A 27,411-nucleotide genomic window follows, 5' to 3' on the forward strand; every position below is an offset into this window, starting at 1 on the left:
CAACTAGCAGGAAAATTTAGTGGGGCAGAGGCAAGTTGAGTGACTGCAAATGGTAAATAAAGGTAAGCAATTGTAGGAGAGATTCAGTGAAGACGCTTTCCCCATTGATGGAACTGTAGGCGTCGATCCAACTTAGGTCCATTTGGGAAACTTAAGTTGAGAACTTGACTAGATCCTGCTCTCAGAGAGACAGGATCTAATTACTACTCATAATCTCTTATTTCGTGCTAACTCTATTTTGCAGGGAAAAATACATTTATTGATTATCTGGACTAACATTTCCTTGCAGGTGGAAAGGCTGAAGAAAATGGGTCTGACACTCTGAAGGAGTCCAGACGCCCGGAGTTGGTCCGAGTGCCTGGACCAGGCTCGCCTGGACAAGGCTGTGGACACCCAGGCGGTACGGGCACCCGGACCCGAAAATTGCTCCACAAGCTTACATGGAGTGCGTCAATTGGCCAAGCCACGTGGTCCAAGCGCCCGGAGGGATTCCAAACGTCCAGAATAGACTTATTTAAAGGCCTTCGACCCAGAGCTTCAGAACAACAACTACAACGACTTTCTCTTCTGCTCGGTGCTCTGAAAAAACTCCTACGACGTTGTGAAATTCCTCCGACAATCGACGATCCGGATTCTTTTCTTTTTGTTGTCGGTAACACTATTTTATAGTTCTTGTACTTGTAATTTATAATCATTTCGAACAATTAGTAGATTGTCCAACGAAAACACTCGAAGAATACGGGTCTTAGAATAGAAGTGATTGAAAGCTCCGAATCAAATTAAAATTTGGTCCTGTTTTAGCGTTCTTTCCCATCTTACATTATAGGTTTGTTTATAAAATTAGATAGTTTTAAGTTTTGTATAATTTTAAATAAAACAGCCATAAGCTAGTTTAAAATGAGCAAAATAAATTTTTGTAATCATTCAATTATATAACTGTTTTTAAAATTTCCAAGGGTGGAATTTATATAACTTTGTTTTGTATTTCGTATTTATTTATTTTTTATGAATTTTTAATATTTTATAAATTTATAATTTATAAAGGGCACGGAGATAATTTTAGGAGGTTTCTTGTATTTCTCACTGCACAATCTCTTTTTGTCCCTTGATCTGATGATCTCCATTCCTCAACTTAGCAATGGAAGTCGAGCGCGTTCAACTGATAGCCTCCTTCTGCGCCTCCGACGAAGGCGCCATGCCACCGGAGTTCATACGATCCGACCACGAGCAGCCGTGCCTCACCACCTTCCTCGGCCCCGCGCCGGCGATCCCCGTCATCGACCTCGCTGCCTTCGACGGCCCCGAAGTCACGCGGGCGATCGCGGAGGCGAGCCGGGAGTGGGGGATCTTCCAGGTGGTGGGTCACGGGGTGCCTGAGGAGGCGATGCGGGAACTGCAGCGAGCGGGGAGGGAATTCTTCGAGGAGCTACCGCAGGAGGAGAAGGAGAAGTACGCGCGGAAAGAGGCCGGAGGCGGGGCGCCGGCGAGCGGAGGACAGGAAGGGTACGGGACGAAGCTGCAGCGGGAGCTGGAGGGGAAGAAGGCGTGGGTCGATTTTTTGTTCCATTACATCGCGCCGCCGTCGAAAGTCAACCACCGGATCTGGCCCGTCCTCCCCGGCACCGACTACAGGTTCTTTATTTTTATTTCACTACCCGTGAAAATTGTTTCACTACCTAAATCGGTTCAGCTTTACGTCTTTACCCTTTAAGCTTTAAAATTGTTAAATATCTAAATCATTTAAGTATTCTACGTGATCTGCATGCCCTGAGTTAGATCGCTCCTGAGCCAGCTCGACCTTGATGAATTGAATAATACGACGTTGCTGAGCAATAGTTTCATCTTTGAGTTGGTTCTCTTTTTAAAGAAGGGATATAGAGGCAGCATGGTTCTCTTTTACATAGATCAGGAATTGAGCCTGGCTCTCCAGATCTACATAAGCTTTTTACTTTAACGCTACTTCCACTCGGATCCAAGATTTGGCGACTAACCAGAGTTCCTCCATATCTTGGCAGAGAGAAGATTGAAGATCTCTGTTTTGCGTCATCTCGGCTAAAATTGTATCCTTGTAGGCAAGTAGCCGAGTCATATGGGCTATTTGTTGGCGTAAAGATGACACCTCATCAGAATTAGGGGGGATTTCATGGTCAGAAGAAGTCAACAAGAAAATTACAATGATGCAGGGGAACTCAGTCATTTTAAAGAGGGAGGCGGGAAGAGGAAGCTTTAAGGTGTTTATAGGGCTCTTCTCTCAAGGTTGATTGGGTAATTAATCAGGTTGCCTAGCCGAGGAACTGGGAAAAGATGCAGCATTTAAGAACGAAATGGTGGAACAAGTAAACTGGAGCATGAGTCTAGTCAGTCGGACTTGGGCCTCCTTCGACTAGACTTGGGGGGGCTTGTGATACGGTACGTGATGACGGGGTCTGATAGGGTGTGACAGTCAGAAGTCAATGGGGCATGACAGTCAGAAGTCAAGGGGACATGGTAGTCAGAAGACAAGGAGGCGTGGCAGTCAAAAGTCAAGAGAACGTGGCAGTCCACAGGCATGGAAATAGGAAGTAAAATCGAGTGACAACGCCAGCCACCTAATTTCCGGTCGAGTTCTCACAGATCGAAACTCCAGGTCGGGGACACCTGAGTGGGCAGTCGGGGGAATGCCTGGCCGGAATATGACTAGTCAGGTTTTCGCAACATGATTGTACTGGAGCCAAGTGCACTCAGCCAGCTAACTGCTAGGCGGTCCACTCCCGGTCGACCCTTAGATGATCTATCCACAGCTCTTGACCCCACAGTTGGGGCCAGATGATACGCCCGACTAATCATTCCGAGCTGCTTTATTCATACCCGGTCAAAACAGGAGGCACTACAGGACAACAAGGTCAACGAATCATAATCGCTTGTCAGAGAATAACTGTCAAGTGTCAGGGAATATTTCAACGGTTTGCCATCACCGACGAATGAAACCTTCCTTCAGGCTATAAGAGGATGCCACGTGTCCTCCATCACCCGACAAGTTCTAGCACTCGACATTCTCTGATATCAGTCAAGCTCCAGAAGGTACACACTGTTATATAAAAAGGAAGGACCTCACCCTTTTATAGGTACGCTCTCTCGTACATTCGCACTTGTCTTCTACTTTCTTTCTACTTCGTACAATGTTCTTATGGAAAAAAAGCACCTTACTTGAGCGTCATAGGGTCTGCACCAGGGACTTTTTCCCTAGTTTCTAACCTCTAACGTCCGTATGCTCATCTGAGTGTGCGCAGAGCTCAGGTACCGTCGACTCAAGAATCATCGCCCATCATCACCACGTGGGAGTCCCTTTTTGGAAGAATATACGAGAAAGGTGTCTCAGTCGCCCCCAGCCCCCCCGCCTGTCAACGTCCACACCAGCAAACCAGGCAGGCCTTTATCTGACTCAGATTCCGGACAGGATGAATTATTAATCCAAAAAACTTCTTTTACATCAATCCAAATGATTATTTATATAGACTTAAAATCCTAAACTATAATAAAACAAAGAAATCTTAAAAGAACTAACTCAAAATCTTAAAAATCCTAAATAGGCTTAAAATTTAAAATAATAAAAATAAAAATCATCAAAAATAGTACGTGTTGGTGCATGTTGCACAAACAATATAGTTTTCATATATGATAAATAAGTTAAAGTTAAATGAGTTGTTTGTATAACGCTTCTACCAAGTATGCAGGAGTTGACCGGTCTGAAGGACCTGACACCAAGCTGAAATTTAACTAGGTCCGCGGGACCTAATAGCTGGTGGGAAATTCAGTTAGGTCCGTAGGGCTTGATAGCTAGTGAGAAGTTCAGATAGTTCCGCGAGGTCCAATATCTAACGGGAAGTCCGATTGAATCCGCGAGACCTGATAATCATTCAATTATATAGCAGTTTTTAAAATTTCCAAGGGTAGAATTTATATAACTTTGTTTTGTATTTCGTATTTATTTAATTTTTATGAATTTTTAATGTTTTATAAATATATAATTTATAAAGGGCACGGAGATAATTTTAGGAGGTTTCTTATATTTCTCACTGCACAATCTCTTTTTGTCCCTTGATCTGATGATCTCCATTCCTCAACTTAGCAATGGAAGTCGAGCGCGTTCAACTGATAGCCTCCTTCTGCGCCTCCGACGCAGGCGCCATTCCGCCGGAGTTCATCTGATCCGACCACGAGCAACCGTCCCTCACCACCTTCCTAGGCCCCGCGACGGCGATCCCCGTCATCGACCTCGCTGCCTTCGACGGCCCTGAGATCACGCGAGCGATCGCGGAGGCGAGCCGGGAGTGGGGGATCTTCCAGGTGGTGGGCCATGGGGTGCCTGAGGAGGTGATGCGGGAACTACAGCGAGCAGGGAGGGAATTCTTCGAGGAGCTACCGCAGGAGGAGAAGGAGAAGTACGCGCGGAAAGAGGCCGGAGGCGGGGCGCCGGCGAGTGGAGGACAGGAAGGGTACGGGACGAAGCTGCAGAGGGAGCTGGAGGGGAAGAAGGCGTGGGTCGATTTTTTGTTCCATTACATCGCGCCGCCGTCGAAAGTCAACCACCGGATCTGGCCCGTCCTCCCCGGCACCGACTACAGGTGCTTTATTTTATTTCACCACGCGTGAAAATTTGGTTTCACTATCTAAAATTTGTTGGTGCAGGAAGCATCCGACGATCGAACCTAAGTTTTGATAATGGCAAAGGATTCAAAGTTAAGGTGCTTTGTTATCTGACAGCTTTTGCTGAGTGTTTCAGGAAAGTCCTAACTGCGGTTAGGCAAGGTAAAACCCTTGGGGGTGGTAACCCTAGGTCATAGGGGGTGGTAACCCTATGCGGAAAGTCTTGGCAGGTCGATGGCTTCAGGCAAAAGTCCTAGGGGGTGGTAACCCTAGGTGGAAAGCCCTGGTGTCGCGAACCAGGTGAAAGTCTGAACTGGCCGGTGAAGCAGATGTTCAACAGAAAGTCCGGAAGCTTCGAGTGCCGAGCAAAAGTCCAGTCGATCTGGAGGATCGTACTGGCGACAGGTAAATCTCCTGAGTGGAGTAGGTGAGGACGCGTTCCCCGTAGAGGGAACAGTAGGCGTCGGGTCGACCTAGGGTTTCCGGTAGGAAACCTGAAGTCAGACTCGGACAGTCAAGAGACTGTTAAATATTTCAATAGTTATATCATTGTTTTGTGCTAACTTTGTGCTGCAGGGTATTTTTGGGATTAACATATCTTGCAGGGACCAAAGTACAAAAAAGACCTCGGATGAACAGTGCCGAGGCGCCTCCATGGAGCTTGGAGGCGCCTCGGGTGCGAGTCAGGAAAAGGCCAGCGCAGCAGACTGGAGGCGCCTTGAATGGAGTTCAAGGCGCCTTGGACCGGAGGTTGAAGGCGCCCTGGATAGGCTGAAGGCGCCTTGAACCAGATAGAGTTCGACCAGGTCTGTGCTGATCCACGCGGGTGACTCGGCTCGTTCAAGGCGCCTTGGTGAACAGTATAAGGCGCCTTGAACCCCCTTTATAAGGGGTCTCGACCAGCAGCTTCAAAAAACAACTTTCAAGTGATCTCACTGCTACAAGCTGCTCACGAGACGATTCCGAAGTGCTGTTGCGAGACATCGACGACCCGGAGCTCTGAATCTTCAGATTACGATATTGTCGTCGGTATAACTGTATTCTTTTCAATACTTAATTGTAATACTTGTACTCTTGTCGAGCTTATAGTTGTTGCCCACGGAAAGCGATCAAGGATCGCGGGCCTTCGAGTAGGAGTCGTCACAGGCTCCGAACGAAGTAAAAATCCCTTGTCTCTCTGTGTCATTTTATTCCGCTACAGTAACTCTTACGTTTTACGATTCCGATAATTGAACGATTATAGCCACGAGCGCTATTCACCCCCCCCCCCCTCTAGCGCGTTTCGATCCAACAATTGGTATCAGAGCAGGGTCGTTTTGAATTGGTGCAACCACCTTTCAAAAAGAAATTTTTCGCAGTTTTTTCCGTTTTCGGAGTCGAATTAGAATTTAGCCTTATAGCTATATTCTAATTTTTGTTTCCCTCGAATCGACTTTTGCTCGAAGTAGGTGCAACACCACTCGAGTTCATTTTTTTATTATTCTTTATTCCAGCACTACTAATCTAAGACTTAGTCTTGGAACATATTCTGTTGTTTTCTTTTGTTACATAATGGCCCAACAAGAGGGTTTCAGCACTGTATGTCCCCCGCTATTCTCCGGAGAGGATTTTGGCTACTGGAAGGGAAGAATGGAAACGTATCTAAAGATACAATTCGAAACGTGGATGATCATAAAGACGGGACTGAAACTGCCAATCGATGACGATGGCAAAACTACACCCTGCGAGAAGTGGGACGCTTCTTTAATAAAAAAGGTGGAAGCCGACGCCAAAGCTACCTGCACCCTCCAGTGTGGTCTTACCAAGGAAGAACTCAACAGAGTTGGCCCGTTCTCCTCTGCAAAGGAGCTCTGGGAAAAGCTAATCGAACTCCACGAAGGCACTGACGACACCAAGGTAAGTAAAAGAGATCTTTTACTTAATAAATTATATAATCTAAAAATGCAGGAAGGCGAAACGGCGAGTTCTCTTCACGCGAGAATACAAGACATCCTTAACTCTCTTCACGGAATTGGCCAGAAGATAGAAAATCGGGACGTAATAAGGTATGCCCTAAACTCGTTTCCAAGGAATACATTGTGGGCATCAATGGTAGATGCCTACAAAGTTTCCAAGGATTTATCTTCTTTAAAACTAGATGAACTTTTTAGTGAATTTGAACTTCATGAGCAGACTAATGCACAGCCAACCGAGAAAGGTATTGCGTTGGTTGCAGGTACAAGCCGAACCCGGGAACCGAGACCACGACGGAGAACCGAACCAGCATCGGAAGCTGAACCAGACTCTGACGATGAAGAAGGTGACATTACAACCGAGCTGGTAAACCTCGTGAAGAAGCTCTACAAGATGAAAGGATTCGACAAAAGAGATCTAAAGAAGGCAGTAAAATCAAAGGAAGGCCCACAAAATACAAAGATGAAGTTTGAAGTTACATGCTACGGGTGTAACCAAAAAGGGCACATCAAAACCAACTGCCCTAACCTGAAGGAGGTCAAAAAGCAAAGAAGGAAAAAGGTCCTTAAGGCAACATGGGACGAATCTTCATCGGAGGACGACGACGACGAGCTCGAACAAACGAGTCTACTCGCATTAATGGCCCGGGACCAAGTCGTCGAATACGGATGCGAGAGCGAGTCTGAGGCAGAGTCCGAGCAAAGCCACGGATCCGTATCCGTTTCCGAAGGACCAGACCCCGCTGTAAGTATCTCCCGGTTGAACATTTTAGTTAGCTATTTATTGCGCAAATTAGCTAAGTCAAACCTGAAAGTTAAGTCACTTCTAAAGGAAGTAAGTGTCCTTAAAGAAGTGGCTAACACCAAACCCTTACCTGACCAGAGTCAGACTGAATTTCCAACTCAAGTTCAAAAACTTGAGGAAGAAAATTCAAGTCTAACAAATCAGGTTAAAGATTTAGAAAATACCTTAGAACGGTTTACTTTGGGCTCCAAGAATTTGAACTTGATTCTTGGGACACAAAGAGCCGTCTACAACAGAACTGGGCTGGGATACAAAAGTAAATATAGATCTTATTTATCATTAATAAATAAACAAAGTATTAAATCAGTCCAAGCATGGGTCTCCAAGTCTAACTTGGTCAATCAAGTTGGACTTGGCCAATACTGGATTCCGAAGGATCAAATATACTACCTCGATAGATCATATCGAGGCCATGATCCAGGGGGAGCAAAAAGAAAAACAATCCTAAAAATTTAAAATTCAAAATTCAAAATTAAATTCAAAATTCAAAATTCGAAATTGAAATTAAAAATTAAACTCAAAATTAAAATCAACTTCGAAATTGAAATTAAAAATTAAATTCAAAATTCAAAATTCGAAATTGAAATTAAAAATTAAACTCAAAATTAAAATCAACTTCGAAATTGAAATTAAAAATTAAATTCAAAATTCAAAATTCGAAATTGAAATTAAAAAATTAAATTCAAAATTCAAAATTAAATTATAAACTCAAAATTCAAAATTAAAAGCAACTTCAAAATTTAAAATTAAGTTATAAATTCAAGATTCAATTAAAACTCAAAATGAAGATAGAGGATCCAGACTCGCTGGCACCCCCAACTAAACTACCCGGCAGGGTAACTGAACCTAATCTACCTGAAATGGGTAAAACAAGAGTAGATCACCCGGCAGGGTAATTAAGGTTAGATTAAAACGGACTAAGGTTAACTTGAACCACAGTACTGGTGAAGTTTTTGGATGATAGTACGTTAGGGAAGCTTGGGCATCGCATGTCTAGGAAGATATGGCTTCGACCTGGTGCATTTGGCCAAGTGGAACTAACCGAAGCTACCCTTAAATGGATCCTAACTAGTTAGACCAAGGTTTAGTACTAAGCTCAATGGGTAGGACTATTTGGAAAACCTCGAAGGCATGGTTACTTTAATGAGTTCCTTGTGATTCACCATAGCCCAGAAGTTTATCCAAAGAATGCTTACTTGTTGAACCCAAAGCTAAACATGAATCTAACACAAAGTTAACCCAAACCTTAAAATTGAATTATAATTCATCTCACAACAATTATAGGATTCCCTGATTGAAAATTTAGGTCGGGTGAGATGATTAAGAAATTTAAAATTAAAATTCAAAATTATTTTAAAATCAAATTTCAAAATTATTTCAAAACTAAATTTCAAAACTCTTTCAAAATTTTATCTCTAACAAGTTTACTTCAATTTAACTATCGTGAAATCCATTAAAACAATTCAACCACTTCCTATGTAGGAATTGGATCAATGGATGTTGGATAGTGGCTGCTCCAGACACATGACTGGAGATAAATTGAAGTTTACTAAACTAACGTACAAGAACTTAGGATCAGTTGCATTCGGTAACGAAGGTCAACTTAAGGTAATCGGAAGAGGTAATATCGAACTTAACTCCGATTTTATTATTCGAAAAGTCCTTTTAGTTGAAAATTTCAAGTTTAATTTACTAAGTATAAGTCAATTGTGTGATAGCGGATACTTAGTAACTTTTGACAAAACCAGGTGTTTAGTTAAAAACATTAAAAATCCTGAAATCTTACTTAAGGGACTTAGGATAAATAATATGTATTCAATTAATCTACCGACATCCTCAACAAAGTGTTTTCTAACACAAGAAGAGGAAACTGATTTGTGGCACAGAAGATTGTGTCACACTCACACTAGACTCATTTCAAAAATGAGTCATAATGGTTTAGTTAAAGGTTTACCAAAACTAAAATTCATTGAAAATTCTATCTGTAATGCTTGTCAACAGGGAAAACAAACTAAGTCAACACACAAATCAACAAATCTTGAAAGAACCAGCTCCTTACTTGAGCTCCTTCACCTTGACTTATTTGATTCACATGGAGCTAAGTCACTAAGCAAGAACCAATATTGCTTAGTAATAATTGATGACTACTCTAGATTTTCATGGGTAAAATTCCTAAAAACTAAAGATGAAACCTATGAAATATTTAGTAACTTTTGTAAATTAATAGAAAATGAAAAAGATACTAAAATTAAAAGAATAAGAAGTGATCACGGAGGGGAATTTGAAAATCATAAATTTACCCAATTTTGTAAAATAAATAGATATCAACATGAATTTTCATGTCCTAGAACCCCCCAACAAAATGGTCTGGTGGAACGTAAAAATAGAACTCTACAAGAAGCCGCTAGAACCATGTTAAATGAATATAATTTAAATCACCAATTTTGGGCAGAAGCAATAAATACTGCAAATCATATTCAAAATCGAATCTTGATCAACAAATTTCACAAGAAAACCCCTTATGAACTATATTATCATAAAATTCCTAACTTAAATTATTTAAAAGTATTTGGATGTAAAGTTCACATTTTAAATACTAAAGATTATTTAAGAAAATTCACACTCAAATCTAACAAAGGAATATTTTTAGGATACTCCTCAAACAGTCGAGCCTATAGAGTCTACAATCAAAATACCCTAAAAGTTGAAGAAACAACTAATATAATATTTGATGAAGAAAATAATCTACCAAATATAAATGAGAATGTTGAAATTGATCCAAGAAATATAGAAGATGATGAAATTCAACCAAATCTTAATAAACCAGAGGAACCAGCCCCTGACCCACTTATCAGACCAACTAGGGCTATCACCTCTCATCAAATTTTGGGTGATCCAAATCTAGGAGTCGAACTAGATCCTCCTATAGAATCCACAGTCAGATTGCCCTAATTTCTAAAATCGAACCAAAATAATAGAAGAAGCACTACCTGACCCGGACTGGATCATAGCTATGCAAGAAGAGTTAGCCCAATTTGAGAGAAATCAAGTCTGGGAACTTGTATCTAAACCCTCAAATAAATCAATAATCGATACAAAATGGGTATTTAGAAACAAGCTAGATGATCAAGGCGAAATAATTAGAAATAAGGCTAGGCTTGTAGCTAAAGGATTTAGCCAAGTTGAAGGTTTGGACTATGATGAAACCTATGCCCCAGTAGCTAGGCTCGAATCCATTAGAATGTTGTTAGCCTATGCAGCAAACAAAGGATTTAAACTATACCAAATGGATGTCAAGTCAGCATTCTTAAATGGATTTATTAAGGAGGAAGTATATGTAAGCCAACCCCCAGGATTTGAGGACTTAGGATATCCTAATCATGTATTTAAGTTAAAAAAGGCCTTGTACGGACTTAAACAAGCCCCTAGGGCATGGTATGAACGATTATCAAATCACTTAATATCCAAAGGTTTCAACCAAGGTCAAATAGATCCAACTCTATTTGTAAAAACTGTAGAAAAAGACATCTTCATAGCTCAAATCTATGTTGATGATATAATTTTTGGATCAAATAACTCTAAATTTTTAAAAGAATTTATTAAATTAATGGAAAATGAATTTGAAATGAGTATGGTTGGTGAACTTAATTTTTTCTTAGGCTTACAAATAAAACAAACTAAAGATGGAATATATATTTATCAAACTAAATATGCAAAGGAATTAATTAAAAAATTCTGCATGGAAAATTCAAAAATAATAAATACTCCAATGGCAACCAACATTAACATAGACTCTGACCCTGAAGGAAAACCAGTAGATCCAAAGTACTATAGGAGTGTCATAGGAAGCTTGCTTTACCTAACTGCAAGCCGACCCGACATATTATTTGCGGTTGGTATGTGCGCAAGATACCAATCTTGTGCAAAAGAGTCACATTTAACCTATGTTAAAAGAATACTTAGGTACATTAAAGGTACTCTAAATATAGGACTCTGGTACCCTAGAACTTGCACCTTTGACCTTCTTGGCTATTCTGACTCAGATTACGCCGGATGCAAGTTAGATATAAAAAGCACAAGTGGTAGTTGTCAATTTCTAGGATAATGCCTAGTAAGTTGGTCAAGTAGAAAGCAACATTGTGTGGCTTTGTCTACCACTGAAGCTGAATATATAGCCTTAGGTGAATGCACATCTCAATTGCTTTGGATGATGCACACTCTTAAAGACTATCAACTGAACTATCATAACACAAAAATCTCAATTGATAATATAAGTTCCATAAATTTAACAAAAAACCCAATTCATCACTCAAGGACTAAACATATAGAAGTGAAGCACCATTTTGTAAGGGATCATGTAGCTAAGGGTGATATTATACTCAACTATGTTGAGTCAAAATCAAATCTAGCTGACATCTTCACAAAACCCTTACCTGAACTTGAGTTCAGCTCACTTAGAAGACAAATAGGAATGTGTTGGGTAGAATAGACAATGTTTTTTTAAAAAATTGGTTATGATTTGCTTTTAAAATTTCTAGGAAAATACTTATTTCAAAATTCCAATTTCTTAGAATTTTCAAAAATTCTGGATTTAGCTTAGGTTTTCCCCTAGATATCATGTACCCCTAGATTAAAGCCAGAGCATCTCACAATCACCTAGGTATACCTTGCTTGTGTTTGACAAACTTAGAATGGCGTGAGGTGCATAGGGTACAGTCTGGACTCAGGAATGCTTATATTTGTGCATCAATATGAGTCTGGACGTTAAACACATCATAAATAATAATCAAGTCAAGTCTTCCAGCTCTAGCCAACTCTAGCTGGACCAAATGGACTTAACTTGACTAACCATGTGAAAGCTACTACCCTCTAGGCAATCAGCAAGTAGCTAAAGGTTAGACAATTGGGAAAAGTGTGTTTCATTTTTTTTTTAAGCATGATTGTACTTTAAGGTTCTAATCAAATTACTTTACCTGATTATTTTAAGGCTCTGATACTTAATCAAATTAAACTCAGTAATTTAATTTGACTCATGCTTGGACTAGAAAACAAACTACTGCTACTCCCTGTGTCCTAAAACTAAATATTTTTTAATATCAAAGTTTCTTCAAAATACATATTCAAAACTTAATTATAGTTTTTCAAAACTTGTCCATGTAATTGAGTATTCAAATATTTTCAAATCTAGTCAACTTTTTATAACGTTTTAAAGTTTTCAAGCGACCTCATATTTTATAACTTCTAAGCAAATCCCTTTATTGAAAATTCAAATACTCATATTTTCAAACTTAGTTAATTTTAAGACTATTTTAACTAGACTTAGTTAGATTGTACTCTAAACTTAGCTATTTGGCAAAATATTTTCTCAATACAAATCATTTCGAAGCTAAATATATAGCTAAGTATTTTCAAATTTGGCAATCTAAGAAGAAAATTTATTGTTATCCCTCTTTGAAAATTTTCCTTCAGAAAAATACAAATCTACTTTCAAACTGGTTTATTTTTGATATATGGCAAAGGGGGAGAGTAGGTAAATTAAAGTTAAAGGAAAATTCAAAGTATTTAATAAAAGGAGGGCTTTTATTAAGGGAGAGTCTAATATTACCAAGTTAAAAGTTTCCAGCTTAACTGTTATTGCATTTGAAGTTTATTTACTTAAGCTTGGTTAACTTTATGCATATGTTGTTTTTCTTAACTTTGAATTACGTATTGCCATAATCAAAAAGGGGGAGATTGTTGGTGCGGGAAGCATCCGACTATCGAACCTAAGTTTTGATAATGGCAAAGGATTCAAAGTTAAGGTGCTTTGTTATCTGACAGCTTTTGCTGAGTGTTTCAGGAAAGTCCTAACTGCGGTTAGGCAAGGTAAAACCCTAGGGGGTGGTAACCCTAGGTCATAGGGGGTGGTAACCCTATGCGGAAAGTCTTGGCAGGTCGATGGCTTCAGGAAAAAGTCCTAGGGGGTGGTAACCCTAGGTGGAAGCCCTGGTGTCGCGAACCAGGTGAAAGTCTGAACTGGCCGGTGAAGCGGATGTTCAGCAGAAAGTCCGGAAGCATCGAGTGCCGAGCAAAAGTCCAGTCGATCTGGAGGATCGTACTGGCGACAGGTAAATCTCCTGAGTGGAGTAGGTGAGGACGCGTTCCCCGTAGAGGGAACAGTAGGCGTCGGGTCGACCTAGGGTTTCCGGTAGGAAACCTGAAGTCAGACTCGGACAGTCAAGAGACGGTTAAATATTTCAATAGTTATATCATTGTTTTGTGCTAACTTTGCGCTGCAGGGTATTTTTGGGATTAACATATCTTGCAGGGACCAAAGTACAAAAAAGACCTCGGATGAACAGTGCCGAGGCGCCTCCATGGAGCTTGGAGGCGCCTCGGGTGCGAGTCAGGAAAAGGCCAGCGCAGCAGACTGGAGGCGCCTTGGACCGGAGGTTGAAGGCGCCCTGGATAGGCTGAAGGCGCCTTGAACCAGATAGAGTTCGACCAGCTCCGTGCTGATCCACGCGGGTGACTCGGCTCGTTCAAGGCGCCTTGGTGAACAGTATAAGGCGCCTTGAACCCCCTTTATAAGGGGTCTCGACCAGCAGCTTCAAAAAACAACTTTCAAGTGATCTCACTGCTACAAGCTGCTCACGAGACGATTCCGAAGTGCTGTTGCGAGACATCGACGACCCGGAGCTCTGAATCTTCAGATTACGATATTGTCGTCGGTATAACTGTATTCTTTTCAATACTTAACTGTAATACTTGTACTCTTGTCGAGCTTATAGTTGTTGCCCACGGAAAGCGATCAAGGATCGCGGGCCTTCGAGTAGGAGTCGTCACAGGCTCCGAACGAAGTAAAAATCCCTTGTCTCTCTGTGTCATTTTATTCCGCTGCAGTAACTCTTACGTTTTACGATTCCGATAATTGAACGATTATAGCCACGAGCGCTATTCACCCCCCCCCCCTCTAGCGCGTTTCGATCCAACAAAATTTTCTTCCCTCCTCAAAATACCCTCGTAATTTTAAATTATTAGAATACTTCCAATTAACGTATAAGAAAATTTTCCACAACTTTCAAATTTACCCTCTTCATTGAAATATCCTTTAGCATTTTAAAAATCATCAAAATCATTTAAGTATTTTTAGGGGTGTAACTTTACGTCTTTACCCGTTTAAGTTTTAAATTTTTTAAATATCTAAATCATTTAAGTATTACTTTTCTAAAATAATCTTTGCTTATCTGTCTTTGTCCAACCGGTAACTGCGTGTCAGTGAAGGTGATTATAAAATCATTTATGGCCAAGAGGCTACAAAATAATAGTTGCTCTGCTGAGGGCCGCGATTGCCGTCCGAACAGGGGACACATACAATAATAAAAACAATAAGAATCGAATCACGTAGATCTGTTTTTGAAATTATCAAATGATATAGAGTAATTTTAAAATCATATATCATTTTTTATTTTATACTGAGGGCTAAGGAACTTAGTTGCAAGTTCATTTCCCATGTGAATGAAGGCCAAGGAACTTAGTGCCTAGCCCCATAAGATTCTTCAAAAGATTATGATCGAAAACACCCAGGCAAAACTTAAATATCAGAGATCACTTGTGTTTTTATCTGTTTTTCAGGAAAATAACTGAGGAATATACCAAATATGTAGTGGATCTGGTCGATAGAATGCTAACAGAATTGTCGAAAGGGTTAGAGCTGGAGGATCAAGCTCTCAAGGAGGCTGTAGGAGCAGACTCCCTAAACCTTAATCTCAAGATCAACTACTATCCGCCGTGTCCTCGGCCCGACGTAGCTCTCAGAGTGGTGGCACACACCGACATGTCTGCCATGACAATTCTCGTCCCCAACGATGTCCCCGGCTTGCAAATCCTCAAGGACGACCGCTGGATCAACGTCGACTATGTCCCTAATGCCATTATTGTCCACATCGGCGACCAAATTGAGGTAATTAACACAAACAAACTCGCACCATAAGCTTAGCTTTTGAACTGACAGTAGCTATATATAATGCGAAACTGAAATAGTCACACTACTGTACGTGATCATTTGTAGATTTTGAGTAATGGGATTTATAAGAGCGTGTTGCACAGAAGTACAGTGAGCAAAGATAAGGTGAGAATGTCGTGGCCGGTGTTTTGCTCTCCTCCCGGAGACTCAGTGATTGGTCCTCTGCAACAAGTCGTCAACGAAGACAACCCTCCCAAGTACAAAGCGAAGATGTTTAAAGAGTACGCTTATTGCAAGATCAACAAGCTCCCGCAGTAGACTATTTACTTGAACTATGGAATGGCAATGCCAATGGCAATTGCATAATTAAGAATATTATCTATGGCAATAAATATTCTGGAAGTGTTTGTGTCGACTTCGGCTTTAGCCTTAAAATGAATGGCATGCAATAATAATGGAAATAATTAGTTATTGTTTATGTATATTCTTGACCTTCAATTTTTTTGAATTTTAAGAGGAAAATTTTTAAAGGATGATAGAATCTATATTCATTTTTTTTCTCAATATAAATTAATTTTAAAGTTGCTGACATATCGTAAAAATATAACACATAATATGGTAAAAAAAAAAATAATTGTTACTCACAATCATGATGATTATATGAAAAAAGAAAAATCATGTAGTCAATTTATAATTGACCTTAGAAAATAGGAGGAAATATTTTTTTTCTGAAAATATGCATCCATCAGAAATTAACCCTTTTCCCATTGTAAAATATAACATATACTCGCACACTCACACTCGTCTTCTACATTTCTTTTTCCTTCGTACACTATTCTTCTAGGGGAAAATATCTGACTTCAGCGTCGGAGGACTTGCGCCGAAGACTTTTTCCTTAGTTTTAGATCTCTAACGTTCCATGTGTCTGTCTGAATGTGAGCAAAGCCTAAGTACCGCCAGTTAGGTCATCACCGTCCTTCAGTTCCACGTTGGGATCTGTTTTCCGGTGCATATACGCCAGGTGTATCCGAGTCACCTATCCTTTAATATCAACGACATTTCAACCGACCTTCATCTGACTCAGATTCTGAACAGAATCAACTAGTAATACCTTTTATTATTATCTACCACCAATTATATAGAAAATAATAAGATTATAAATAAAAGATTAATTTTATTAATACGTATCGAATTATATTTGTAGAAATTTCCTTTATAATCTAATTGTCTCTATAACACAAGAATCAATTATATAAAAAAATGTTATTCAAGCTTTTGTTGGGACAATGCTTTAGTGAGTGAATTAGCAATGTTATTATATTGAGAGATTATTTGTACAATCATTCTCATATTAAGGTCGGTCAGTTTTACTAAACTCGAGTGGGTTTGAGTTTTAGTTTCGATGTTCGAATAATATATGGTACAATTTGTGAGACGGGAGTCAAGTAGGTCATGGAGAACTGGATACTTGATTGAAAAGCCCTAATTGGGAGATAGACAAGGTAAAGTTCTAACTTGAGGGTGAGATAAAGGAAAGTTCAAGTTGATCCAGGAGGACTACATGTCGACAAAGAAAAGTCCAAGTGAGTCAAAGAGGACCACATGTTGGCAAAGAAAAATCCAAATGGGTCAAGGAGGGCTGCACGTTAGCAAAGGAAAGTCCTAACTATGGTTAGGTAAAAAAAATCCAAGAAGGTCAAGGAGGACCACTCGTTGGAAAATGGAAGTCCTAACTACTATTAGGTAAGAGGAAAATCTAAGTAGGTCAAGGAGGACCACACTTTGTGATCGGAAGTTCAACAAGAAGTTGGCATAAGAGAAAATCCAAGTGGATCAAAAGGTTGACCGGACACTTGGTGAAGAAGTCCCAACAGGTCACGGTTGAGTGAAAGTTGGGGAAGGGAACACTAGACTTGGGTTAAGCAAGTCAGAGTTGGGCAATCGATTAGCTCAAAGCCAGTCGATCAGGTGATCATGGAAGTTGTTTGTCATGAGAAAGGAGAAGGCTGAATTGATTGAGGCAATCGATTAAGTCTTCTCCAATCGATTGGAGGAAATCATCGCGAGAGCATAGAGAGGTGCTGAATCGATTGGTTAATTGATTTAGCTCTCTCCAATCGATTGGTCAATTGATTAGGTTAGAGTTTCACGAAGCACAATATTGTGCTGAATCGATTGGAAAGTGCCCATTTGATTAGGAGAAAATCATGACTACGGCTTTAGCCTTAAAATGAATGGCATGCAATAATAATGGAAATAATTAGTTATTATTTATGTATATTCTTGACCTTCAATTTTTTTGAATTTTAAAAGGAAAATTTTTAAAGGATGATAGAATCTATATTCATTTTTTTTCTCAATATAAATTAATTTTAAAGTTTCTTACATATTGATCCTGTCCGAACCAGGGGTCAATGAATGCTGGGGATGTGACGCTCCCTGCTGGATCCTCGAGTGCTCCGGCGAACCTGCAACAAAACCGAGCCGGGAGGGGTGTCCCGGCGACGGCCCTCCGACGCTCAAGTCAGGCGAAGGAATAGATGAAAGTGGTTGCCGGATGAAGACTCACGTACCTCCGGTTGAAGAAGTGGAGGCCTTATATAGACTTCTGAGGAGGCTGATGTACATATACCGAGGCACACACACGTGTCCTCAACCCATACCCAGTATGGGCTTGTCAGAGGAGCTTGCCTGACTCCTTACTGCTACAGTACGAGCACGTCTTTGATGGGACAGTGAGCGCATGCCCTAAGATCCTGCATATCATCTGCTGTCAGAAGATGTTTCTATCCTTGCCTTTTCTTACTCCCCGTCGATCGTCCGACCGGTCGGCAGTTTCCTCGCGTCCGGGCGTGGGAGCTTCCTGGTCATGTGCTCTATGGACTGTTCACAGCGTTGATGTTTTATTCCTTCGGCCGAGCAGGCCCTCTGCTCGACCTTTCCTACTGTTCATCATGAGCGTCGGAACCCCGACTCCGGCGGGGTGTATTGCTTCCGCTTGGAAGCTTCAGCTGGTCGTCGCCCTCCTTATCCGCTCGGCCAAGGCCTTTGGCCCTCCTCGCGGCGTTGACTGCTAAATGGGGTCCCCCATTCTTACTGCCGGATCACTTGCCTCCTCTTCAAGTCTAGTCGAAGGAGGCAATGAGTCCGACTGACTGGACTATGTGTCCGAACGGGCGGTCGCCGCTTATGATATACCTAGAGCCGTTCGGCCCTCATAACTCATCATCCGCTCGGCTCTTCGTTCTGGATGTCTTGGCGTCCAGCGTGGATGTTTGCTTGTCTAAATCTTCTCGAAAATCGCGCAAATCCTTTCCATTAAGTCGAAGCATACGCGGTATGGGCGCATTAATTGCGCCTGGTGACAGAGCGCCATGTGGCTCTTCTTGTGTGGCGGTGGTGATCCGTACGATGGGACGCGGTTACTTTGAAATGGACGGTTAGATGATGACCTCATCTCTCGTGACCTGCATCCGACGGACGAGGTCGACCAGCCTCGTTCGCGTAAAGCCTTCGTCTCCGCCCTTACGCCGCATTTCTCTGTTTCATCGCTCATCCTCCGTCGAAGGTGCCTGCGGATGCTTCATTCCGGTTGTCCTAGCTCTCGCCTCTCGTTGGTTTTCGGCTTTCTGGTGATCTTCTCCGTTCACCTTTCCTCAGTAAGCTTCTCCCTTCCTTTCGTTCGGCCTTTCCCTTTCGCGTGGAACTCCTTTCGTTCCCTTGCTTGCGAACTCTTATCTGTCCTCCGTTTCCGAGTTTCCTTCGGCTTCCTTCTTTCTTTTTCTTGATACTTCAGTCATGGCAAGCACTTCCGTACCTACTGTGGATGTTCATGGCCCTTGGTACATGACCATGGAGAGTCGGTTTGATGAAGAGGGCGCTCGTCGTCTTGTTCGGACGTATGGGATCCTGATGACCATGAAATAGTTATAGCCGACCCGGCCGACCGGCCCCATAACCCGCCGATCGGTTTCTGGACCAATTCCAGGGCGGCCTTAGATTTCCTACCCATCCCTTTATTTTGGAGGTTTGTAATTATTTCCGCATCCCGCTCGGCCAACTTGTGCCGAACTCCTTTAGGTTGCTGAGCGGGGTGGTTGTCCTCTTTAAGCTGCACAGTATCCCACTTGACCCTAAAATATTCCATTTCTCTTCTATCCCAAACAATCCGAGCTGGGCACTTTCATTTTCCAAAGTAGAATAGGCTTTAAATTTTTTGATAATATGCCGACCTGTAACAAGCACTGGAAGGAGTTCTTCTTCTACATACGACTTCCCGAGCGGCCAGCATTCAGAACCAAATGGCAGACCGCTGTGCCGACCCAGCCGGAGCTCGGCAAATTCAGAAGCAATCCGACCTACCTTCATGCGGCGAACTGGTTGTCCGGTCAGCGGTACAAAATCGACCAGTTGCTTCTCAAGGGGGTGTTGTATATTTTCGGATTATCTCCCGTTCGGGCCAATCTCCCCTACCGCATGAGTAAGGACTTTTTACTCTCTTCGCCTTTTTTGTCTAACTGATTTTAATTTCTTCCATTACAGCTGAAGTCATGTGGCGCTCCAAGGCCACCGATCATCTGAAGTTGAAGGCCGTGGAGATTGAGGCGGCTACCAAAAAAGAACTCGCCGAGCGGGGTCTAATCCCCAGCCGCCCGGCAGCTACAGGAGAGGGGGGGACGCAGTCCACCCCTGAAACAGAAGCTACTCCATCCGTTTCAACAGAGGTTGAGGCGGATCCTGTTTCCTCTGCCCCGGCCGAGCTGGGAGTTCCCTAGGCCGGGGATTCACCACGGGAAGTTCGGCGGAAACGTCGTAGAGACCCCAGCCTCCCGCCGACCCAAGGCGAACCCCAGGCGCCGATCGAGGTCGCTTCGCCCAGTCGCACACCGTCGCAGATCAGGACCCCCGTGGCCTCGCCCACCGCACAGCCCTCTGGCTCTCCTCCACTGACTCGTCGTCGCTTACGACGGTTGGGCGAGACTTCAACCATAGGGGAGTCCTCGGGCCAGGCGACTGCGGCTGAGGAAGTGCCGGCCGGCCACCCGACCGTCAAGACTACCCTTCGATTCCCATCGGAGGAATATTTACTGTCCGCCGATCGGCCATCAAGCCCCGTTCATGAAATAACCTTGACGGGTTCGCTCGCCAAGCTTTTCGAGGACGCCCAGATTCGGGTGGCCCTCGTGACGCCCAAGCAGCTCGGCGATAACCATATGCAGCAAGCCACTCAGGTAGGTTCGTTTTTCTTCCTGTGCCATGCTACTGTTCAGTTCCTGACCTTGTTATTTTCCTCACAGCATTGGGCGGAGCAAATCGCTACTAGCCATCGGCTAGCCGAGCTGGAGGATCTCCTGGAGAAACTCCAAGTGTCGGGGGGTCCATCGGCCGAGCGGGAGAAACAAGCCCGTGAGGCCGAACAGAAGAAGGTCGCCGACCTGGCTACAGAGGTGGCTCGACTTGAAGGCCTGGTGAAGACACGCGACGCAGAGGTGAAGCGCGCCAGTAGCCGGAAGAAACGGGCGATTGCTGATCTGGACAAGATGAAAGTTGAAGTCCGAGCCCTAGATCAGCAATCTAAGAATCTGGAAGCCCAACTAGCTGCCGAACGGGATGGGCGCTCCGCTGAACGCACTAAAGCGGAGGTGGACCAGAAAGTTCTCCAGGACTCGCTAATTGCCTCCCGAGCGGCTTTCAGAAAGTACAAGGAAGGGGAGCCGAGTCGCCTAGCAGCAGCGCGCCAAGAATACCTCCGCTCGGAGCGGTTCGGCGCAAAATTTGGTGGCAACGTCTCCTCAACTTTCGCCAAGGCGGTCAAGGTCACCGTGGCGTACCTGAAGAAGGGTGGGCATCTTCCTGCTGACCTGAGCATTCCCCCTTCAGATCTGGCGGCTATGATTGACGATATCCCGGACGCCTTTTTTAATTTTGAGGACCCGGAGTGAGACGAGTTCTTCCAAGTACTTTCTGTATTTCATCCGTTTTGCGGATGTAAAATTTTTATACGCGCTGTTCGGCCTAGTTGTGCTCCTTTGCTTGTATTTTTGTTTGCCCTTCATTACCGTCTTTTGTCTGTTTGGTGCTTATTCGTAGAATCGGTTAAGCTCCACGTGTTCCCCACTAGACGACCGATCGGGTTAATCAGTTGACTTTTTTTCCTCGAAATCGTTTAGCGCTTGGCTATGCTGTTTGCATTCAGTGAATGCGAAGTATTGGCAAACTGATGGCCGATCGGACTTAATCAATTTAGTACTTGAGAACGCTCGTTATTTGGCGTCCTTAGTTTCGACGGCGCGGATATTTATAGCTGGTCGGCGCGGCTCTCGATCTTTAACGTCGAATCTCGACGGCGCGGATATTTATAGCCGGTCGACGCGGCTCTCGATTTTTAACGACGGGGCTCGTCGGTCTTCCGCTCGGAGAGTTTATAGACGCCGGCTCGTCTCTCGATCTTTAACGTCGGTGCTCGACGGCGCGGTTATTTATAGCCGGTCGGCGCGGCTCTCGATTTTTAACGACGGGGCTCGTCGGTCTTCCGCTCGGAGAGTTTATAGACGCCTGCTCGTCTCTCGATCTTTAACGTCGGTGCTCGACGGCGCGGTTATTTATAGCCGGTCGGCGCGGCTCTCGATTTTTAACGACGGGGCTCGTCGGCGCGGTTATTTATAGCCGGTCGGCGCGGCTCTCGATTTTTAACGACGGGGCTCGTCGGTCTTCCGCTCGGAGAGTTTATAGACGCCGGCTCGTCTCTCGATCTTTAACGTCGGTGCTCGACGGCGCGGTTATTTATAGTCGGTCGGCGCGGCTCTCGATTTTTAACGACGGGGCTCGTCGGTCTTCCGCTCGGAGAGTTTATAGACGCCGGCTCGTCTCTCGATCTTTAACGTCGGTGCTCGACGGCGCGATTATTTATAGTCGGTCGGCGCGGCTCTCGATTTTTAACGACGGGGCTCGTCGGTCTTCCGCTCGGAGAGTTTATAGACGCCGGCTCGTCTCTCGATCTTTAACGTCGGTGCTCGACGGCGCGGTTATTTATAGCCGGTCGGCGCGGCTCTCAATTTTTAACGACGGGGCTCGTCGGCGCGGATATTTATAGCCGGTCGGCGCGGCTTTACGGTTTAACGTCTGGGCTAGACGGCCTTTAAGGCTAACTCCTTACCAGGTCGAGCGACCTTGGCCTTCATAACTTATCTTGCGCTTGAACAGTCTTTGTGCCCGACCGAACGGCACGGGTCATTTGCTTGCGAATCCAATCGGCTGGGAGGCCTTCACTATTCGGGCGCTTGGCTCGGATAATCCATATGCCCCTTTCACCCAGCTTGGAGAACGTACTCCTGGCCGAACGGCTCAGGGTCTGCTTCGTCGAGCATTTTGGCTCGGATAATTTACCTTCGTCCGGAAGGTACTGGGTCTTCGATCCTTGAGCGCTTGGCTCGACCCATTTACCTCCGGACGGACGACGCGGGGCCTTCGTTTCTTGACAATGCCTTATATTTGTTCTCTTGGTTCTTCATTTCTGCATTTCCAGTATTCAGTCGAAAAAAGTACACAGGATGATTTACAGTGGTACACCTTTCATCCCGCCCGGTAAGGCTGGAGGTGGTTCGCGCTCCACGGCCTATCTAACTGCCGACCATCCTCATCCTCCAAATAATACGCACCCGAGCGGAGCTTTTCGATAATTTTGAAGGGCCCTGCCCACGGAGCTTCAAGCTTGCCGACGTCGCCGACCGGTTTGACTTTCTTCCAGACAAGGTCGCCGACCTGGAATGATCGGGGAATGACGCGGCGGTTGTAGTTTTTCTTCATTCGTTGACGGTATGTCATCAGCCGAACGGATGCCTTGGCTCGCTCCTCGTCAATCATATCCAGCTCCATGTTCCTCCGATTGGCATTGCCTTCATCGTACAATTGGACCCGGACGGACTCGACGCCGACTTCAACCGGAATGACTGCTTCGCCGCCGTACACCAGATGAAAAGGTGTGACGCCCGTCGCTTCCTTAGGAGTCGTCCGGATGGCCCATAAAACGCCCGGCACTTCATTCGGCCAACTTCCTCCCACGTGGTCGAGCCGAGCGCGCAGAATACGGAGAGCTACTTCGGCTTGACCGTTGCTTTGGGGGTAAGCCACGGACGTGAAGTGTTGCTCAATGCCATAGCTTTTGCACCAATCCTCTAGCACCTTCCCTGTGAATTGCCGCCCATTGTCGGAAACCAATCGGCGAGGGATACCGAACCTACAGATGATGTGTTGCCAGATGAATTTTTTGACCATCTGCTCGGTGATCCTGGCTAGTGGCTCGGCCTCCACCCACTTGGAAAAATAATCGACCGCCACCAGCAAAAATTTCCTCTGCCCGGTCGCCATCGGGAATGGACCCACAATATCCATTCCCCATTGATCGAAAGGACATGAAACGGCTGATGTCTTCATCTCCTCTGCCGGTCGGTGCGAGAAGTTGTGATACTTCTGGCATGAAAGGCACGTAGATACTGTCCGAGCGGCGTCCATTTGTAAGGTCGGCCAAAAGTATCTAGCTAGCAAAATCTTCTTGGCTAGTGATCGTCCGCCCGGATGTCCTCCGCACGATCCTTGATGTACCTCTTGGAGGATGTAAGCCGAGTCTTCCGAGCTCACACACTTCAACAGCGGGCGAGAGAAAGCCTTCTTGTAAAGCTGATCGCCGATGAGTGTGAACCGACTGACCCTCCTCCTGAGCAGCTGGGCTTCATCCCGATCGGCAGGAGTGGTACCCGAGCGTAAAAACTCCATGATAGGTGTCCTCCAGTCGTCAGGAAACATGAGGCCTTCCATCCGGTCAACATGTGCCACCAAAGATACTTGTTCGATGGGCTTCGGGATAATGACCGGCGTTATAGAACTTGCTAGTTTGGCCAACTCATCAGCTGCATGGTTCTCCGTTCGGGGAATCTTCTGAATAAGAACCTCGCGGAAATTAGCTTTGAGTTTTTCAAAGGCCTCCGCGTAGAGTTTAAGTCGAGCGCTGTTGATTTCGAAGGTGCCCGACAGTTGCTGAGCGGCCAACTGTGAATCTGAATAAAGCGTCACCCGACCGGCTCCCACATGTCGTGCTGCCTGCAATCCGGCTATGAGGGCCTCATACTCTGCTTCATTGTTGGTAGCCTTGTAATCCAGCCGGACGGATAAGTGCATCTTTTCTTCCTGAGGCGAGAGCAGCAATATTCCAATCCCACTTCCGAGCCGAGTGGAAGACCCGTCCACATATATTCTCCACAGAGCTTCCGGCTCTGGCTTTTGCACTTCGGTCACAAAATCAGCCAAGGATTGCGCTTTGATCGCCGAGCGGGGCTGATATTGGATGTCAAATTCACTTAGTTCTGTCGTCCATTTGATGAGCCGTCCGGATGCTTCGGGATTCAACAGCACTCTTCCTAGTGAGCTGTTCGTCCGGACAATGATGGTGTGAGCCAAGAAATATAGTCGAAGGCGCCGAGCGGCTAGAACCAAAGCAAAGGCCAACTTCTCGAGCCCGGTGTAACGAGATTCAGCATCTTTTAAAATGTGGCTCAGAAAATACACCGGCTGCTCTTCGCCGCTCGCCCTCACAAGTGCTGAGCCTACAGCATGCTAAGTTGACGACAGATAAATATAAAGTGACTCACCCCCGATCGGCTTGGCAAGTACAGGCAGAGAATTGAGATATGTTTTCAATTCTCCGAACGCTCGGTCGCATTCTTCATCCCACTGGAACTTAGTAGCCTTGCGCAGGATCTTGAAGAATGGTAGGCTCGGTCGGCGGTTTTGGAGATGAATCTGGACAAAGCAGTTATCCGACCGGTCAACCGCTGCACTTCCCTTGTATTTCTGGGAGGCGGCATGTCTTGTAGAGCTTTCACTTTGCTGGGATTTGCTTCAATTCCCCGTTCGGTCACTATGTACCCCAAGAAACGCCCTCCTTTTGCTCCGAACAGGCACTTATGGGGATTTAGCCTGATTCCATATTTGCGTAGCGTTCGGAAGGTTTCTTCCATGTCCTTGAAGAGATCGGCCGATCGGACTGATTTGATAAGAATGTCGTCCACATAGACTTCCAGATTCCGCCCGATCTACTCCCTGAATACTTTGTTCATCAAGCGTTGATAGGTGGCCCCGGCATTTTTCAATCCGAACGGCATCACATTGTAGCAATATGTGCCGTCGGCAGACACGAAGCTAACTTTTTCTTGATCTTCACGGGCGAGCGGCACTTGATGATAGCCTTGGTAGGCGTCGAGCATACATATTAGCTCGCAGCCTGCCGTAGAGTCCACCAGCTGATCTATTCGGGGCAGGGGATAAAAATCTTTGGGGCATGCTTTGTTTAAGTCCCGAAAGTCGATGCAGACTCTCCACTTGCCGCCCGGCTTGGAGACTAATACTACGTTAGCCAGCCAGCTTGGGAACTGCACCTCGCGTATGTGGCCGGCTTCCAGAAGTTTTTCTACTTCCGCCCGGATGATGGCATTCTGCTCGACACTGAAATCTCTTTTTCTCTGCTTCACTGGCCGAGCGTCCGGTCGGACATGCAATTCATGCTGCGCTATGCTCGGCGAAATTCCGGGCAACTCATGTGTCGACCAGACGAAGACATCATGATTTCGTTGGAGGCATTAGATCAGCCCCTCCTTTTGCTCCTCCTCCAGATCAGAAGCGATAAAAGTCGTGGCCTCCGATCGAGTCGGATGGATCTGAACCTCCTCCTTTTCATCATAAATTAAAGCAGGAGGTTTCTCGGTTATGGCGTGTACCTCGATCCGGGGCGCCTTCCGAGCGGAATAGGCTTCTGCTCGGACCATTTCTATATAGCATCGCCGAGCCGCTAACTGATCTCCTCGTACTTCTCCCACCTTGTCTTCGACGGGGAACTTTATCTTCTGGTGGAAGGTTGAGACGACCGCTCGGAATTCACTGAGCGCTGGTCGTCCCAAAATAACGTTGTAGGACGAGGGAGAGTCGACCACCACGAAATTTATTGTCCTGGTCCTCCTGAGCGGCTCTTCTCCCAGTGAGGTAGCCAACCGGATCTGTCCGACCGGCTGTACTTCATTACCCGTGAACCCGTAGAGCGGCGTCGTCATGGGCAACAGCTCGGCTTGATCAATTTGCAGCTGATCGAACGCCTTCTTGAATATAATGTTGACCGAGCTCCCTGTGTCAACAAATATGCGGTGAATAGTGTAATTTGCTATTACCGCTTTAATGAACAGAGCGTCGTCGTGGGGCACTTCTACTCCTTCTAAGTCTCCGGGCCCAAAAGTGATTTCCGGTCCACTTGCCCGCTCTTGGCTACAACCGACTGCGTGGATCTGTAGCTGCCGGACGCCCGCCTTTCGGGCTCGGTTGGAGTCTCCTCCGTTCGGCCCACCAGCAATAACGTTGATCTCGCCTCGGGAAGTATTGCTTCTATTTTCCTCTTCCCGAGCAGACGGCCAGGATCGTTCTCTTGACGCTCGGCGATTCTCCTGCCTTGGAGATCTATGCCGATCGGGCGTCTGTTGATGTCGCCTCTCGGTGCGAGTCCGGTCGGCTTCATGGGTCCTTCGCCTCCTGTCGATGGAAGGAGACCGTCGCTCGGCCTTCCTGGGAACGGGATTAGCCATGAAGGGAAGACTTCGACAATCCCTTGTGTTGTGCGTATCCGTCCGGTGGAAGGAGCAGAACATAGGGGTCCATTTCTTCTTTGGCTTGCTTTGAGCGGTAGCTACTTCTTGTACTTGGGACCTTACACGAGGGGAGCGGATTGCTTCGGCCCTTGGTCCTCTCGGCGGTTGATGAGCGGCGTGCTGTTTCCGCTCGGCCTGAATAGGTGCCCGCTCGGTTGGAGCTTCCTTTTTCCGGGCAGCTTGCGCTTCTTCCACGTTAATGTACTCGTTGGCCCGATGTAGCATGTGATCATAATCCCGGGGCGGCTTTCGGATGAGCGATCGGAAGAAATCTCCATCCACTAGGCCTTGTGTGAAGGCATTCATCATGGTTTCCGAAGTGGCCGTTGGAATGTCCATCGCCACTTGGTTGAATCGCTGGATGTAAGCTCGAAGCGATTCCCGGGCCTCTTGCTTGAT

At 44.9% G+C, this 27,411-nt stretch overlaps 1 protein-coding gene across 1 annotated transcript; it reads left to right on the forward strand.

Moving 5' to 3' along the window:
- The first annotated feature begins 1,098 nt into the window (after positions 1–1,098).
- LOC121996484 (flavonol synthase/flavanone 3-hydroxylase-like) lies at positions 1,099–15,806 on the forward strand. The gene is made up of 3 exons (XM_042550473.1): positions 1,099–1,632; positions 14,998–15,325; positions 15,434–15,806. Exons 1-3 carry the CDS (start codon positions 1,139–1,141, stop codon positions 15,644–15,646), a joined length of 1,035 nt encoding a protein of 344 aa, XP_042406407.1. The 5' UTR covers positions 1,099–1,138; the 3' UTR covers positions 15,647–15,806.
- Positions 15,807–27,411: the final 11,605 nt, after the last annotated feature.

Source organism: Zingiber officinale, chromosome 6A, assembly GCF_018446385.1.
Source record: "Zingiber officinale cultivar Zhangliang chromosome 6A, Zo_v1.1, whole genome shotgun sequence".
Taxonomy (NCBI): domain Eukaryota; kingdom Viridiplantae; phylum Streptophyta; class Magnoliopsida; order Zingiberales; family Zingiberaceae; genus Zingiber; species Zingiber officinale.